Source organism: Carcharhinus amblyrhynchos, chromosome 16, assembly GCF_965287045.1.
Source record: "Carcharhinus amblyrhynchos chromosome 16, sCarAmb.v2.hapA, whole genome shotgun sequence".
In the NCBI taxonomy this organism is placed as follows: Eukaryota; Metazoa; Chordata; class Chondrichthyes; order Carcharhiniformes; family Carcharhinidae; genus Carcharhinus; species Carcharhinus amblyrhynchos.
Window position 1 is genome coordinate 6634583 of NC_137339.1, and position 15687 is coordinate 6650269.

The following is a 15687-nucleotide window of genomic DNA, read 5'->3' on the forward strand; positions in this document are numbered from 1 at the left end:
CAGCTCTAACCATGGGAATAAGTTTGATATTTTTGAAGTAATCATTTAAGAGCATGAATTGCAAGCATAATGAACTACTTTTTTAAAATCCCCACAATAGCATTTTCTTGAGCTTTTTTCATGTTAATACGATCCCACTCATGTTCGTGTTAATACGAGCCGCAAATGCATTGTTAAAAAGCCACGTGGCTCCGGAGCCTCAGGTTGCTGACCCCTGGTCTAGTGTGTACTTCAGACACTTTGACGGGAACAACGCGGTGGACATTCCATTTAATAGTCTAGATCAAAATTTAAAAATTGTTAATTCTGGACCTGCAATCCCATACACAACAGATGTTAAGGGTGAGCGTTTCAGCTTGATTTACTTAAAGACTTTTTTTCGATCTGAGCACCACAGGAAAGCGTTGAAAGAAATGCCTGGATTACAACACGTACAGCCTGAAAAGAATGCATGAGCTTCCATGCAAATGAAACAAGAATTAGAAGAACCACTCAAATGGGCTGATTTACTCAAATCTGTACACAACACCCAGCAATATTGATGCAAAGAAAATTCAGAATTTCCCCCAAGTATTTTTCTCTTATTTATTGAGTGATTTTGCATTTTTTATACAAAATTTATACCAATTACAAAATCCTTACTTTGGAATAGAAATACCAGGCTGCTTTTAAATCACACTAGAGAGGGGAAAAAAAATCAGATGTTTACACTCCGGAGCTCATAGAGCTTAAAAAAACAGCAAAAGACACCACGCATGGCCAGACAAAATTACTATTACCTTTTCATCTTAATTGCTTAAGATTGTGCATTTACAAATAAATCTTTAACTTTTCCAATGGTTTTTCCTGCTAATGGTTTTCTACAATATAAAGGCAGTGAGAAATAATTTCCTTTAAACTGGCCTCAAGTTATTCTAAACACATGAAACTAAATTACAGAAAGACTATGCTTACCTGTAATTAGTATCCAACAGAAGACGCACTGAAAGTGATTATATTTGGCTCTATTTGACAATGGGTTAAAAAAACAAAACATGCAACGAGGAAAAAAAACTCCGAACTATAATTTAAGCCTGTCTATACACTCAACCCTTGTGAGCTGACAACACCCTCCAATACAAATTCTACAACTTTATCCCCTTCATCAATTACAAATGATGGATAGTAATACTTCTTGTCTTGAGCCAGTGAGGCCTGACCAATGAGGTTTATTAGTTGTTTGTAGCTTCTCTCTTGCTTCACCAACGTCACAATATTGCATTTCCCATTCTGTATATTCTCAACTTTCAACTTCTCTCCCCTCCACCAAGCCCCCCCCATCTCTCCCTTCTTTAATCAGCCACAGGTTTATGTATTTTAAGGTAAGATTAAGTTTGTCTGGCCTTGATCCTATGGAAGCACAAGGATAGCACATCACTGTTATAACTGTATTTACATAAGAAAAGCTCATAGAGGGGGTGTTTGAAGGTCACCACTGAGAACAGACCAAATAAGGCCAACTGTATATACAATAGTTTTAATCTTAATCTAGAGACCAACTGTACACAAAAGGCTATTTAGAACTCATTTCTTTGCAATTTACCTTTTATATAATGAAAACCCAGAACTTTGGTCATAAGAATGCTAGCCAAACCTAGTTTAAACACTCTAGAATTAGGTGTAATCATGTTTCTAATATTAGACAGACTGAGGCTGACTCTGGTATAGAAAACCACTCCAGCGATCATGAACATGGAATGGAAGCTGGCTGAAGTTTCCCCGTTGTGCATCCACTGCACAAATTAAAATCTGAATAGATCCCCAGTACATTTCCAACTGGTACTAATCCAAACTTCTGGACATCAGTGTAAACTGCTTCATGTTTGAACTCCAGGCTATTAATATATCAGCCCAAAATGGTTGGCAATATGAATCACCAACATAAATAAAAATCAGTAGCCACAGACAGGGCCACTTTCCAGTTAGTCTAAAGAGGCTTAACTGGCCCTCTTTTCCCAGATTGTTTTAAACTCACTTCAACACTCCTTATAACTTGCCTCATTGTTTCAGCGGGGCCACTAACCCTTATCTTGCCGAATCAACTGGTACTCCACACGTTTAGCAGAATAAATGCAGTGAACGATCATATTATTTGTACTAGTATTAACTAGCACATTGTAATAACCACGTGGTCTTTACTTCACAAGAGTTGCAACCTATGCATCTGAAGATTACCTTTTCCAATGCCGCACTTAGACGCAATAGTATTTTCATGAATTTATTATGAACAGATGCTTTAAAAAAATTTAATAGGCTCCTCTGCTGAGTCTGAACAGAAGAGCACAAAAAACAATTAGCTAAACTTACAACTTAAAATGGGTAAAAAGAGTGCAGTGCTATTTCTATGGAGTCCATCTGACTGCAGTAGTCTTATTATAGAAACCACAAAAATAACTTTAAAACCCCAAATAAAATAGTCTTTCAATACTTGTAGGTTCTTTTGCTGATCAGGTCATCAATGCTACTTTTTCATCAAAACGTAGTACACTGCACCAAAAATCAAAATAAAACAGCCTGAGGGCATTTGTGTGAATCTACTTCTGCCATTTTATTTCCTTCCACTAGGGCTTGGCAAAGTTGAAAAAAAACATTTGTTGTAAGTTCATTGGGGGGTTGCACGAGTGTCCCCCAGTACTTTTCACTTGCATCATCTGTACAGGTGACCACTATATAATTGTCCATATCCCTCCAAATTCGATGGATATCCAGTTTCCTTGCACCTCCTATCGTCTTGCTGGAGTCAACAGCTGGGTGGTCGTCATTGAATCTGGGAAGAGGTTGTGGTAGGTTGGAAGTGGCACATAGGCAGCAGTGATCATTTTTCCTGTGAAAGAAAAATTAGTTAAGTTCCATATCAAACCATCGCACACAAAGCAAATATAGTTAGTTAATGGGTAACTAATATCCAAATGACCAAGGTGGTGCAGGCTCAATTCAGGCCCTGAGCAAGCTAGCTAAATATGTACCAACTGGAGCAACACAATGAGCATCAGCATTTTGCTCCATCCTGCCACAATACACGGAGAAGCTTGAACCCATGGAAAGTCCCATGTGCTTTATGTGCCAGATAATGTTTGGACATGTATTTATTTTGCAATATAACCTCTAATTCTAAGTTTATGTGGCACCCCAGAGAAGAATCCAGGGTAATGCCAGAATGAGGCGAATGTTTGCAAGCAGTGCCCAGCATACCATCTAATTCTATCTTTTAATATCATTCTATGATTCTAAAATTATTACATCCTGAACCCTCTCCTTTCCTTCTCTATGAACAGTATGTCTGTAGAGCATGCAAGAAACAATACTCTTCACATTGTATCAATACACGACAATAAGAAATCAAATCAAACATAAGTGGGACGAATCTAACCAGACTCCTCCACACAACGGTCAAAAAACTGACTACAGCCGACACTTATGCTCACATCTGTAATAAACAGCAACTTGTTCAAATCGAGAGGAGCCAACATTTAAAGATCACAGTAAAAAGGCAGCAAGGACGAAAGGGCAGCAGAAACTTGTAAAGGAAAAGAATATTCCAATAAACCCTGCTCCAAGCACTTTCCTATTTCAGTTAATTTCCTCACCACTAACCATATTTTCATCAGTCTATCATTGTTATTCATCTTCTATACTGAATGGAGGCTCAATCTAAACTATAGGCACAAATGTACAATAAGCTTGTATCATGATTTGAACAGTACCCACCAGCAAACCACCTTCCGTGCAATGCGCCAACAGCAGCAGCTGCAGCAGCAATAGTTGGACACTTCACATAGACGTTTCCCTAAGAGGAGGAGAGATTTCGTTATACCTTTGACAAACAAGTTCCAATACAGTATTGACACAGACATTTTTTTTTAGATAGATGTTATTATGGATCCAGCATTTGTTTCATTCAGTTTCACCAACAGCAGTTTTTCTTACTTCCTGCACCCCCTTCTCCATACTTACACTTCAAAAGGTCATTACATTTGCTTCCCCACCCTAGATACTTGTCACATGGGACAGTTGAGAGTTAATCAATCTGAACTATAGTTACCATAACAGTAGTGTTTCTAGAAACACAAGGAGATGATGCATCAGCGCAGGTGCTGCATTACACTCCAACTGTCCTCTGGTCAACCAGAACACAAAGGTGTGCTGACTGGAATGGACGAGGGCCTGAAGTGATTACAGTATAACAACTATGGTAATTAGCTAATGAATATTACAATCAAATCTGCTTCACCTGTTCGGGTCAATGAGGAAACAGGAGCACCTGGAGTAAACCCACACAGACACGAAGAACGTGCAAGCTCCACACAGACGGTGACCGAAGCCGGGAATCAAACCCAGGTCCCTGGTGTTGTAAAGCAGCAGTGCTAACCATTGTGCTGCTGTGCCACCCAAGTCAAGTTACGTAGCCAAAGAACAAGGAGATTGAAATTTATGCATTGTGTGAATTGACAATGTTGAAACAGTTGGTCTTCTGCCTTGTATTTACATGATTTGTATGTGTTGCCAAAACTACACTGTTTTCTGGTGGAGTGTTTATTTCACACTTCAGTTTTGTTTTCTATCTTTTGTTACACATAGCTGATGCTTCAAGAAGCAACCAGCTTCAGTACTGCTGCCAGAAAATATCTGTTATAAATAAAAAATGCCCTTGAACAAACTGCTTACCTGGGGTGAATTTTTGTCCACAAATATGTGAATAACTCCTCCATGTTTGTTGCATTCTTCAATTACATCGTCTCGAATTTCATGGTCCCAGGCTGGATCATCTTCCCTTCAGAAGGAGGTTTCACAGTAATTAGTATAGTAAAAAATCTGCAATTTTCCCATTCAACATTGTTTAAATATATTTTCAGGAATTTAAAGCATTAGGAACTCAGCTACTTCATTATTTAACTTAGAACTTATCATGGCAAGTAACTAATCAGCCAGGCAACAGGGAATCACGCTAAAATCAATATCCCTGGTTGGTTAGGGCTAGGGAGAAGAAATCTGAATGTTGTTGATTATTATTTGTCCATCTCAGCATGAAGTGCCTGTTTATATTAAGTTAGGGTATATCAAACTTGCCTACAATGCCGCCCAGTCAAATAACTTGCCATTATTCACTGCTAAGTGAATACAAATCACTAGAAAATGACTGACACTTTTGGAGTTGTACCCTAACAAAAACTCAATGCATTCAGAAAAGGGGATGAGGAGAAAAACAGCATTTTGGGATCCATATCCCAATATAATTTCAATGTCTCAAAGGAAAGCAGGCAGAGTGACATAGGAATTATGAACTTAACTAAAAAGTGAACATTTTGCAGACAGCTGACACAAGATCATAAAAAATTGAAATAGTTTGCAGTGACAAGCACACAGAATGTGCCAACTAATTTATTGTTTTGCATCAGTCATCAATGTACAATTGATGTACATACTAACAACTGAGTGTACATTCTAACAACTGAGTGTGACCTCAAAGCACATTTGTTTAGTGCAGAAATTAATTGCAATATGATAGCAGATACTTTGAAGGTACCCAAGAATGAATTCAAGGTTTTGGTGAATTTGTAACAGTTGCAAGCTGTCAACTTGCCATCAGATTATCTTGGATAGCAAGTGGACACTTAACAACAGACTAGTTGTTGCATACAATTTAAGGATATCAACTAAAAGACAAAGTCAGTGTGGTTTGCCATCAGCTACTCAAGCCAATCAATAAAAAAATGACCATGCCATGGGAAGTTATATTGGAACTATATCAAGCATTAATTAGGCCACAATACGAATACTGTGCACACTTTGGGTCACCTCGTTACAGAAATGATGCAATTGCAGTAAAGGTGGCACAGAGGAGATCTATGAGATTTGCCAGGACTCAAAGTGTAATTACAAGATCAAAAAGGCCAGGGTTGTCTTCCTTGGAAAAGTAGGTTGAGGAGAGATTTGGTTGAGATGAACAAAACTGTCAGGGGCCTGGATACAGTGAACAGGAAGGGCCTCACTACTTCAGTAGAGGGGTCAGTGACTAGGGGACATAGATTTTAAATGATTGGCAGAAAAATTAGAGGGGATACGAGGAAAGATTTTTTCATTCAGAGAATAGCGGAGGTCCGGAACTCAGCGCTTGAAAAAGCTAGCTGAGACCAAAACCCTCAACTAATTTACAAGGTGTCTGAAAAGCACCTTAAGTGCTGCTGCCTGTAGGTCAACAGACTAAATGCTGGCAAGTAGGATTATAGTTTTTGACTAGTTTTTCAGCCGGTGCAGATACATTAGGCCAAGCTACCTCTTTGTGACAGAAACTTTCTATTCCTCAATGTTACTATCAGGGTGGAAAACACATGAAACTACAGCAACTGGCTAAAGGGATGTACTTGTTGTTCCTTTAATAAAGGAATGAGCAGATACCATTGACAATCTACTTCAAAGTTTAAGGTGGCTCAATTCAAGTAGCACGATCATTCAAGTTTCTTTAGCATTAAATTCTTATTTTGCTGTATTTACAATAAACTCATTATCACCAAAGCGACTAAATGATCAGACTGCAAATGTGGAAAATGTACGCTACTGGTGAAACAGGCTGTGTAATTCTCACAGGTTTTAACTGGAAAATACAACATACTTGTCGTCTTTATTCTGGTCTTATATTTTATAATGTAATTCAGAAGAGCAACCAACGGCAAATAATTTGAAAATACTTACGACTGCGGGTTAAACATGTTGGAGAGTTGGAAACATTGTGTCGCTATTGGTGGGGTGTTAACAGTTGCAGGGGGATTCAGTGCTGAAATAATAAAGAGACTTAAAATCTTGTTCAAGTACAAAAAGACTAATTACATTGCATTCACATTTTTCACATGGTTAAACATTCTCTGAAAACTAACTTGTGGCTCGAGTACTTTGTGATTTTTAAAAAAAATTTGTCCATGACTTCTTCGAAAGCCAATGTTTTGGATTCATATTGTTCCTGCAGCTATTACTTTTTAACTGAACAGCAATCTGGCATTTTTCTGAAATTTTACCAAAGTTAAAAAGATACAGTGTAAACAAGCTGTTACACAACTGTCCCTGACATCGTAATTGTACAACATCTTATACACATTTTCTGGAGCACAGCAGAATTTTGCTTCAAGCGCCAGCCACGATCACAGTGAATGGAGAAAGATGAATGGGCCGAATGACCTACACCAATTTTCTAGGGGCCATAACTTCTAACTAGCCTCAGGAAGTGGTGGCCCGCTGGCATTAACTGCTCTAGAAAACTTCGTCGAAACTTCCAATGACTGGAGTTGCTTGAAGGCTGTAGGATCCAGTGCAGTTCAGCAGTGTTGAATTCAGGGGACCTGGCTTCCACAAGGCTGAGAAGATGACTAATGGGATACTTGGCTTTATTAGCTGAGGCACAGAGCAGGGAAGTTATGTTGGAGCTGTATAAAACACTTATTAGGCCACAGCTAGAATACTGTGTGCAGTTCCAATGACCACACTGTAGGGAGGATGTGATTGCAAAGGATGCACGGAAGATTCACCAGAGCAACGGAGAGAAGCTGGTTGGCTGGGGCTGTGAGGGGGCATCTGATTGAGGTGCACAAATTACGGAGGGACATGGATAGGGCAGAAAGATAGGAAAAACTTTGAGGTATCCCAAATCTGGTGCTGGGCAGCTAGGAAGTTATGGGTCTATGTTGCTTAGAAATAGTCCTACAATTTTCACCACAAAACTGTAACAGTTCTGGTATATGAATCAAGGATTCCACTTTCTTAGAAGTGTACTGAAGTGTTGCATTGTTAGATGTACTGGCTTTCAAGCAAGATATTAAACTGGTGGATACAAGAGGTCCCCATGCATCTTTCTCCTAGTGCTCTGCCAATATTTCTCAGCTAATCTGATTAACTTGAAGAATGTGACCAGATTTCAAATGTAATTCATTATCAGGCTGCCATTTGTTGGAGTGCATTGAGGAACCAAATACAGCTCCACGAATCTAAATTCTAACTCTTCCACTTGTGAAGGAAAACTGATAGCTTAATAGTTTTAGAGAAAGAAAACTGCAAACTCTTACCTTCAGTCTGTTGGATAATTCTTGCTTGCAAATCTAAGAGTAAAGTAGAAGGGGAAAGATACTAAATAGGTACTTTTAAATAAATGCTAATATACAAAGTTTTGCTCAACTGGCCTTGTAATTCAGAATTGAGTATGTATAAATTAATATACTTAATTACGCTGCAACAGAAAAATCGTAGAAATAGGGGCCTCAGGGCACTCAGAAATCAAGTTTAAGGGGCTTGTTATGGGCAGGTATCACTGCCCAACTCCAAGGAAGACAAGTAGAAGTAGTGGTTAAATGATTCAGGAAAACAAAGGCAAGTACCAGTTTCTGTTTCAACTTAGCTGCTTAGAATACAACATATCCAATACAAAGTTGATTTTATTTTGCAAAAGCTGGTCTCTTTATGGAATGGAATAATCTTAATCTGTTATGATATTATTAATTCCACTGTGCCCCCCCCCCCACCCCACCCCCTCCTTGGATTGCCACCTTGCTGTGGAGAGGTTTTAATATTCCACTGATCCCAAGAGCGGTGCCACTAGGAGTCTTAAAACTCCTGGCAGGGTCACCATGGCAGTACAGTCAGGGGAGGAACCAGACAAAGCACAATCCAACACAAGGCAATCATGGATCAGGCAGAAGATATATGTATGACTTCTGTGATGGTGAAGGCTGCAGCAGTAGAGATCCTGAGTCATCAAGGTTCTCTTGCCAATGGAACTGGACCTACCCTGACAAGGATTATGTACCTGCTCATGTGCAACGGCACACCCACATTAAAAAAGGTGTCCTACACTAGGCATTTAACTAGAGCTAACCAACACAACCTCCCCACACAGACGAGCCCAGCAGTGTTTGGCAAGATGCAACATCACTCATGGAACTTCAGCATGCAGAGGAGGGATGGGCAATAAATGTCGGCCCAGCCAGAAGTGCCCACATTCATGAATGAATGAGAACAATGGCATAATCAGCTCTGCTCTCTTAGCAGAGAATCTCCAAGCCATGTTTGACACCTTTGCATAAGCATATTGAAGACTCAAGTCCTGTACCAACCTGGCCCAGGGCAAGATCCAGTCTCTCACTCCAGCCGGATGAACAGAGAAACCCTCTCAAACATGGAACAAACGAGCCACCTCTCAGTATGTAAAGCTGACATACGATCCAACATCGTAGCTAATCCACCAACGCCACCTTTGGACACTCAGAGACAACAGTCTTCGATCACCGTGACATTTGTGCTGATACAAAGATCCTAGTGTACAAGGCAGTTGTTCTCCCAACTGCTCCATATGGTTCAGAGGTGTAGACAACACATACTCTGGAAGGGTACTATCAACGCTGTCTGATATGGATTTTCTGCTTCAGCTGAAAGGACAGGCGTCTTAACATCAGCACCCATGCAGGAGCCAAGAGTAGCATCATTCGGGCCACGATAATCCGAAATCAACTCTACTGGGCCGGCTACGGGTTTGGGATGTCAAGAGTCCCAGTTGCCAAAGCAAATCTTCTTCACCCAGGAGAAGGATGGCTTCCAAACAAGAAGCCAAAGGAAGCACTTCAAAGACACCTTGAAGGCTTACCTGAAGAAATGCAATATAGGCTTCAAAGCCTGGGAGACTTGCTTAGAACAAACCTAATTAGAGGCACCTCCCAACTGAAGTGACATAATTCTTCTAAGGACACCTGATAGCAAGGGGAGGCCATGAAAAGGAGCCCAAGAAAGGAATACCAGTCTTCTAGAGTCGGAGAACCAAATCCACCCCCTGTAAACACTTGCCAAGAATGTGATCACAGACGCAGCTCTATGGTTGGGTGCATCAAGCATGCAAGGACCCACAGAATCTACGATCAGTGACACAGTTTTAGACAATCACACACATTAGCAAGTGATCGCCAAAGAGTAATCCCTCCAGTTGTTAGAGGTAAAGAACAGACCCCCCCCAAAAAATGTGGCTATAAATTTTACACTACAACAATGCCACAGAATTAAGACATGTAAAACAAACAAAAATTCTAGAATTCAAACGCTGGTAGATAAAGGAAATACTTTCCATTGCACCATACCACTTGATGTGACCAGTAAACGAAAAGGACAAATCATTACCGCCAACCTGTTCATTATATGAAAATACTGTGCAATCCAACCATACCTGTTACTGCAGCCATGGCACCTAGTGAAATATTGCCACTCATCTGCAAAGCTTGCTGTGCCGCTGGGGGAATTTGCAATCCTGTTCCTGAACCAAACAAAATATACAGATGAGAAACATTAAATACTTTTCAACTGATACAGCATTAAAATATTTTAGCAAATAGATATTTAGGAATAATGTCAAACAGATCGAAAAGTTGCTTCAAATGAGAAAACTCAGTATGGTTAAAAGAGTTACTTAGATTGGTAGTGGGGCAAATGGTGTTCTATAAGGATAGGCACTGGGACCACTGTTGACAGCCATTTATATAAATGATCCGGACTCAAATCAGAAGCACAATTATTTCAGAAGAACACCAAATTAGAAGAGCACAATTGACATTGAGGAAAACAATATAATACAGCACAACACTAACTTGAAGAATGGAATTAGGAATGAATTTCGAATTGGTTATATGTGAGGTGGTGCATTCTGGGAGAAGGAAGGCAGCAGCTACATATTCCTGGGAAAACAAAAGTCTAAATAAATGGGATAGAGATGCAAGTGGAGATAGGAATACATACGAAGTATAAGAAGAGGATCTTTATGACGACTATCCAGTGAATGCAAACAGTTGCAAACAATTTGTAGGCTTGAAGTGGAGAGGCTTAAGCATATCCGCAACATACAGTCTTACTTACAACTGTACCCCCAGCTCTATGAAGCAGCAAGAAGAACAGTAATATAGATCATTTCCAAATTAACTAATAATTTGAAAAGTTCATAGGCAATCGAAAATAGATTAAGTGCTTCATGCTATTCAGGCCTAAATCAGCACTTTTTTGGGGATGAGGTATTACAACCTGCATCTTAAGAATCTGAGCACGTGAACAACATGATTAAAAGATGAAACCAATCATCATTTTTGTCAGTCTCTCAACTAAAAGGCAGGACAGATTGGATTGAAATTTTTTAATCCTATTGCTATGAAAGATCAAGAATAAAACCCTCGCTACAAAACTGGACTAAGATGTCAAAGTAATGTAATAGCTGCAGATTCAATTGAATTTAAAGTAGTATTGTACCTCTATTTAAGAAAAGTGCAAAGGAAGCATCTGTATGGCATTTAAACTTCACACCAGCTTTACCCACTCTCATCAAATTACCTTCTGCAAGTCTAGCCATCAATTGTAGGCGCCCTGTCGTTCCAAGGTCAATCCCAGTCCTCTCCAGCTCATCACTGTCCAGGAATGAGCTAGCGTTGGATGAATCCGATCGTTCTGTAACATGGCCAACCTTCATTGGTCGGCCAGCAAGCTCAAAGCCATTCAGCTGTTCTAGAGCCTTCTTTGCACATTCAGCATCAGAAAACTGAACAGAAAATACAAAAACATTGGTTGGCATTATAAATTATTTAATGCAGTCACTACAAAGTTCTTATCTTTCAGTTGAGAATCTAAGATGGAAAAATATGTTCTAATAGGGGGAACGTTTTAAATCAAAAATATGAAACTTACCGTTATGAATCCGTAGCCTTTTGACCTTCCCGTTTCACTATCCATCATCAGCTGTATGTTTTCAATCTAACAAGGCAAACAGCACACAAAGTCACAATTTAAAGCTGGCACATGAAGTGTACATGCTCTAGCATTAACCTATAAATGTCAAACTTCTCTGTCGATATTTCACCTGGCGAGTGCATTTCTAAGAGATCCACTTTTCAAGTGGGAACTTGATATCAAAAGAACAGAGCACTCCAAACTGCAAACTCCAGACTATTGTAGTTAACTGAAAACCGCCACAGTTAAAAATTGTTAACACCTTAGAAATTAAAGCTTCAAGCCAATGCTTGCCATTGTATCAAAACAATCTGAAACTTTCACTTTCAGTCTTATACTTCAAATATTTTAAATCCCTTTTCACTTAAATCTGAATAGCATTCAACTTTAATGAAGTGGAGATGCCGGTGCTGGATTGGAGTAGGCACAGTAAGAAGTCTCACAACATCAGGTTAAAGTACAACAGGTTTATTTGGAATCACAAGCTTTCAAAGCGCCACTCCTTCCTTGCGTGAGTGGACAGTTGGATCCACAAACGCCGCATATATAGTCAGAGGCACAAATGCACGGTAATGGTTGAAATGCCAGTCTTTACAGGTACAGATAATGCAAGTGGAAAGGGGGATTATCACAGGTTAAAGAGGTGTGAATTGTCGTAAGCCAGGACAGCTAGCAGGATTTTGCAAGCCCAGGCCAAACAGTGGGAGTTACATGTAGTATGGTATGAATCCCAATTGCGGCCATCCTCATGCATGAAGAACTTGGTTATCAGTTTCTGCTAAGTGATTCCGTGTTGTCGTGTGTCTTGAAAGACGCCTTGGAGAACGTTTACCCGAGGATCGGAAATTGAATGTCCTTGACGGCTGAAGTCTTCCTCGATAGGAAGGGAACATTCCTGCCTGGTGATTGTCATGCAGTTTCAGTTTATCCTTCGTCGATGTATCACATCTCAGGACGTTCTGTCCTGCAGCTTATGAGATAGACAACGTCGGCCAAGTTGCATGAGTATGTACCATGTACTTGGTCGATGGTGTTCTCACACGATGGTGGTATCTGTGTCGATGATCCGGCACGTCTTGCAAAGGTTGCTTGCTGTGGCAGGGTTGTGCACTGGCATGGTCATTGTTCTCCTGAAGGCTGGTAGTTTGCTGTAAACAATGGTCAGTTTGAGGTTGCACTGTTGTTTGAAGGCAAGTAGTGGAGGTGTGGGAACGGCCTTGCTGGGATGCTCTCCTTCACCGACAACATGTTGAAGACTCTGACCATGTCGTAGTTTCTTGGTTCCAGGGAAGTACTGGACGATGAAGGAGGGTACTCTGTTGGTTGTGTCCCATATTTGTCTTCTGAGGAGATCGGTGCAGCTTTTCGCTGTGGCGTGTCAGAACTGAAGTTTAATGAGTGGATGAACTTTTAATGAAGCAGTGGATTTTATATTAATGTTCCACTGAATTAACTTGCCAGATTAAAGCATAATAAAATTTTCACGTATTCTTCCTCCTTGCTTTTACTACCAAATTTTGCAAAATTCTATTTCTTGGAAGCACTGACTAATCGTTAGTGATGGTTCTTTAGGTTCTCCAAAGTAATTGAAAAATGGTTGCTGAGTCAAGACAGCAAGTGACAGTAGTTGAATAAGATTGTGTGTGGGTCAGTCTTACTTGCATGGATATCCATACACAATTTCTAGATGAGCTATCACTAGGTTTTTAATCAATTAATCTGAAAGTAGCTGTGCACAGACACACTGTCCTTATATTCATCTGCCGTTTTCGCCGTCAAGTATATACTACCATTGAGATGAGCTCAAGTTTACCTCAGTGAATTTAATCAGGATCTCAAAACTTAGGCAGCATTCAGATGCCACATTTGACCAATTATCAGGACCAAATTACAGAACTACAAAACTACTGAATATGCCATTAAATAGGAGGATATGGGTTTCTTAACAATCCACCCAATTTTTGAGGAAATTGGGGAAAAGCAATTTGAAACAGATTAGTTGTACAAACGGAAAAATATAAGTGAGAATTAAGCATAGTAACTGGCTCAAGGGTCATGTCATTAATACCGGCATTGTGCACTGCTATGCAATGCTTAGTTGTCTGAAAATTCACTGCTCCAATTGCTATTAGATTTTTAATGAGTAAGATGCCCCCAGAAGTATGCCCTTCTAACAGAACTAATATTTTACCAGGTAGGTAATACAGTGAAATCTCTAACTTTACTAAAATCTTGGTAACAAAGTCACTATAAATCGTGTATTATACTTACTCTCCCAAAGGGCTCAAAAATTCCTCTTAACATTTCTTCAGTGATATTGAAATGCAAAGATCCTACATATAGCCTCATTGGTCCTGCTGTGCCTTTCTGAAGGTTGTTAGCGAGGGCTGCAGCTCGGTTCTTCTCAGCCTGTTTCAAATAAATGAGTTGAGTTAACCTACTTATTTGATGTACATAGAATTATCCAAGATAAAGTCAACAATAAGACTGGCCAAATTAAAATGAAATTGAGAGCAAGATGTAGACTTTTTACAAAAACCACAAGAGGATGCGCTGAGATGAGATGCACGCTGATCAGCTGTTCAGGGAACTGAAGTTTTCTTTAATATTTTATAATGTAAATTGTTGACATTTGTAGGGAAAGTGAAACAAACATGAACTTTTCATTTGTTCACGAGATACAGACATCACCAGCAAGGCCAGCATTTATGACCCACCCCTAACTGTTTGACAGTAGGTGGCACCGACTGCCTTCTTGAACCCCTGTAGTCCATGTGCAGTAGGCACCTCCCTGGTGCTGCTGGGAAGGACTGTTAAGGATTTTGATCAGGTGACAATGAACTAACAGTAATATGTTTTCGAGTCAGGATGAGATGTGACTTGGAGGGGAAACTTGCAAGTAGAGAATATGCCTGAGGTATTAAATGAGTATCTTGCATTTAACGTCTTTATCTTGCATTTTACATTTAACTGAGCCACAACAGATCAGCCATGATCTTATTGAACGGCGGGGCAGGCTCGAAGGGCTAGTTGGCCTGCTCCTGCTCCTATTTCTTATGTTCTTATGTCTTTACCAAAGATACTGCTGCCAAAGTCATAATGAAAGGAGAAATAATTATGAAACCGGATGAGCTAAAAATTGATAATGAAGAGGTAGTAGGAAGGCTGCTAAGATGCCAAGTTATGAGGCCTGCATTAGATTCACTTGAAGGTATTGAGGAAAAAGTAGAAACTATGGGACCACTGGTCATAATCTTCCAACCCTCTACAGATACAAAGTTTGTGTCAGAAAGCTGAGAATTGTCAATGTTGCACCCTAGTTCAGAAAGGATGCAATGATAAGCCCAGCAACTGCAAGCCAGTCAGTTTATTTGAGCGGCAGTAAAACTTTCACAGAAGGGAGAAAATTAGGACACTAACAAATGCAAATTAAGAAAATGCCAGGTTTGTTAAAGACAATTTATGTTTAACCAAGTTTTTGATAAGGTAACTAAGGTTGATAGCTAATGTGGAATACATAGATTTATAAAGGTGTTTGACACATGTGCTACATGATAAGTTAATGCCCAGGGAATAAAAGCACCATGAACTTGAAGTTGGCTGATGTTAGGGTGTTTTGGGATCTGGAGGAAGATACACAGTAGGAATTTTATGGTGTTGGTATGAGGACCACTGCTTTTTGTGATCTATATTCATGACTTGCGTGTGTTATGGGATAGGGATTTTTAGCAGATAGATGGAATTGAGATATAAGTTGTCCATTGTGTAACTGAAGAGCAGAATAAGCTCAAAGCTTATTGACCAGCTCTTGATTCCCATGTTGGTTATCTTGCAGCCTTTTGCAAAAATTCTTATGATATACTTTTTATTTAGAAAGCGGACTGAACAGTTCATGTTTGGACAATGACAAGTGCA

At 39.7% G+C, this 15687-nt stretch overlaps 1 protein-coding gene across 8 annotated transcripts in view; it reads right to left on the reverse strand.

Annotated features, from left to right (window-relative positions):
• Positions 1–571: 571 nt before the first annotated feature.
• The window catches only part of rbm39a (RNA binding motif protein 39a), a 33882-nt gene continuing 18766 nt past the window's right edge, over positions 572–15687 (reverse strand). For all 8 annotated transcript variants that reach the window (XM_080204624.1, XM_080204622.1, XM_080204621.1 and 5 more), the window contains 9 exons: positions 14044–14181; positions 11731–11796; positions 11380–11584; positions 10232–10318; positions 8091–8123; positions 6730–6811; positions 4705–4810; positions 3748–3826; positions 572–2863 (listed from right to left, as the gene is read on the reverse strand). In XM_080204624.1, the coding sequence (XP_080060750.1) occupies positions 2763–2863; positions 3748–3826; positions 4705–4810; positions 6730–6811; positions 8091–8123; positions 10232–10318; positions 11380–11584; positions 11731–11796; positions 14044–14181 (897 nt within the window). In that variant the 3' untranslated portion in view covers positions 572–2762. The remainder of the gene's footprint in view (positions 2864–3747; positions 3827–4704; positions 4811–6729; positions 6812–8090; positions 8124–10231; positions 10319–11379; positions 11585–11730; positions 11797–14043; positions 14182–15687) is intronic.